Source organism: Plasmopara halstedii, assembly GCF_900000015.1.
Source record: "Plasmopara halstedii genome assembly, contig: Scaffold_218, whole genome shotgun sequence".
NCBI classification, from domain to species: domain Eukaryota; phylum Oomycota; class Peronosporomycetes; order Peronosporales; family Peronosporaceae; genus Plasmopara; species Plasmopara halstedii.
Genome location: NW_020187139.1, coordinates 38,579 through 40,873, shown reverse-complemented (window position 1 = coordinate 40,873; position 2,295 = coordinate 38,579). Strand labels below are relative to the sequence as shown.

The following is a 2,295-nucleotide window of genomic DNA, read 5'->3' as shown; positions in this document are numbered from 1 at the left end:
TGTAGCGTGCTTTGCCAATTAACACGTTTAGTAATAGCTGGTTTAGCTCTATCACTCTTAACAAGTTCAGGCTTGTTTAAATTCATCGGGGTTCTACGAACTTGATCTACGCTTGGGGGCGCATCAGGGTCAGTAAAAGTAATAAATTCGTCAAGTTTGTCGCGGAGATACTCGTACAGCTCCTGATGGGGGTTTCTTGCGATGATAGTTAGATGTGCAAACACGTGAGGGGAATGCTTAAGAATAAACATACATAGATTATTTTTACCGAGCGCCGTGGTCAGATGCTCTTCGTAGATTCGGTTAAAGGTCAGCTACGGTACAGCTTCGATCGATTAATTGATCCAAACGAGTTATAAAATATTATATCTAAACCAATATAGCCCGATAAACACTATGGCTTCGTTTCTAAAGATCGATTCAACCAACCTCGTTCAAGATGGGTACAATAGTACATGGAAGTATAGTTTCCCAGGGTCTGCAGCTGATTTTAAGGATGTAGCATATGCTATTCAATCGAGTATAACGTTGATGCAACGCAGTTCTGGAACAATTCGTTTAAGATCGAAGTACCGACAGCAGCTACAACATCCACTATCTCTATAACACTGTCTGATGGATTATACTCATATTCGGATATCAATCGAAGCATTCGGACAGCTCTCGTAAATTCTGGTGCCTATCTAATTCACGGTTCCGGTAATAACGTCTTTTATATCCAATTGAGTGAAAATAGTGTTTATTACGCAGCTCAATTTGATTTCAGTGCTACCCCAACGTTTCTTCCTGCCGGCTTGACCCGTCCTGCTTCCTGTCTGTATAGCGCTGGTGGAACGGGATTACCAACTACGTCCCGTGTTCCTCGTATCATTATTGATAATGCTGCATTTGGTAAGATTGTAGGTCTGACGATCGGTACATATCCTGCCGTCCCTGCTACTGTGTCATCTGCACAACTATCGAACACTATTCCTCAGATCAATCCGGGTTCGAGCTGTGTTGTACGATGTGATATTATTAAGAGCGAATACGTAGCTTCTGGTGGTATCTTGAGTGCTTTTGACCGCGGCGATGCCCATGTAGGCCAATTGATTTCATACAAGCCGAGTCAGTATGCATGGATGAATTGCCACAATGGCGCTCGTTCCTCGATTACCATCAGCATCTTTAATCAAAATGATCTAAAGGTCAAGTTGCGTGATACATCGGTTTCGATCATGCTTCCTAAAAAGTAAGCAATTTGATACCAGGTGACCTCGTCCGAGCCACTAAAGAAAACATGAGTTGCAAGACTCTGCCTCCGTCCGAGCCTTGCTCGATATTTTTTTTAATAAAATAGGGCGGAATTAATTTGATCGAAAAGAGCCAGCTACCATCGGTTTCTTACGCTTAGCACGGAGATCAGCCATTCGATCCTTTGCTTCTTGAAAACCCTTTATTTGTTTCTTCCGCTTTTGAATGCCTACCCCGTAGCGTCGTCTGACTTCCCCTCTAACTGATTTAATAAGCGTTTCATGTTCAGGTTTCGTTGCTTTACTAAGAAGATAGTTTTCCCCGACATCGATTGCATCTGTCAGGACACCCTTGCGTTTTGCATAACAAAGTGCAGACTTAGCTGATATTTTCACGTCTGCTACGGAGATACGACCTCCTACATCTTGCTCATCGCTATCGTAAATTCCAACACCTGTCATTGATTTAATTGCTGCTCTGACTGGAATAGCTGCTTGAGGGGCTCCCAAGGCTGTCGCCAGAGCTGGTACTGCTGCGTCCGCTGCTTTCGATAGTAATCCACTGTCTCTCACAAACTTGAATGCTGACGATAATCCCGATTTGATTTTACTCCGGATGGATCCACCTTGAACTCGCTTGTAGCCTTTCTTGATTTCATGTCGGGTAATATCGAGTCGCACGCCTCGTCTCGCTTTACGTGATTTCATAGAATCTTGTACGATGTAGGATGGAGATGAATAACAGCACCGGATCCTTTTAATTGATCTGCTGTAAGACGTAGCTTACCCGTCTTGAGGGCTTTAGTCAGCTTGACAGTTGGAACATCGCTGGAAATACTTAGTTCTCGATACATAATTGCTATATAACTCAAAAATATAGAATAGTCAAATTGAGGTTTTTCATCATCTTAAATACATCTGGTCGCTTGTATTGCTTTGAGTAAAGATAGGGATTGGGCACCGATATATCCTGTTTTAGGGTCTAGTAAAGCTTGTGTAATCGTTCATCCATGAGTAGACAATTGTTCTATATAAATTAGCACAAAAAATAGGCTGGCCTCCG

At 42.6% G+C, this 2,295-nt stretch overlaps 2 protein-coding genes across 2 annotated transcripts; one reads left to right on the top strand and one right to left on the bottom strand.

Moving 5' to 3' along the window:
- Positions 1-396: 396 nt before the first annotated feature.
- Positions 397-1,235, top strand: PHALS_03316 (uncharacterized protein; the record flags this gene model as incomplete). The annotated part of the gene is made up of 2 exons (XM_024721882.1): positions 397-443; positions 503-1,235. 2 exons carry the CDS (start codon positions 397-399, stop codon positions 1,233-1,235), a joined length of 780 nt encoding a protein of 259 aa, XP_024573014.1.
- A 111-nt stretch (positions 1,236-1,346) lies between these two features.
- On the bottom strand, positions 1,347-1,940 carry PHALS_03315 (uncharacterized protein; the record flags this gene model as incomplete). The annotated part of the gene is made up of 1 exon (XM_024721880.1): positions 1,347-1,940. The coding sequence occupies one exon, from the start codon at positions 1,938-1,940 to the stop codon at positions 1,347-1,349; it is 594 nt and encodes a 197-aa protein (XP_024573013.1).
- Positions 1,941-2,295: the final 355 nt, after the last annotated feature.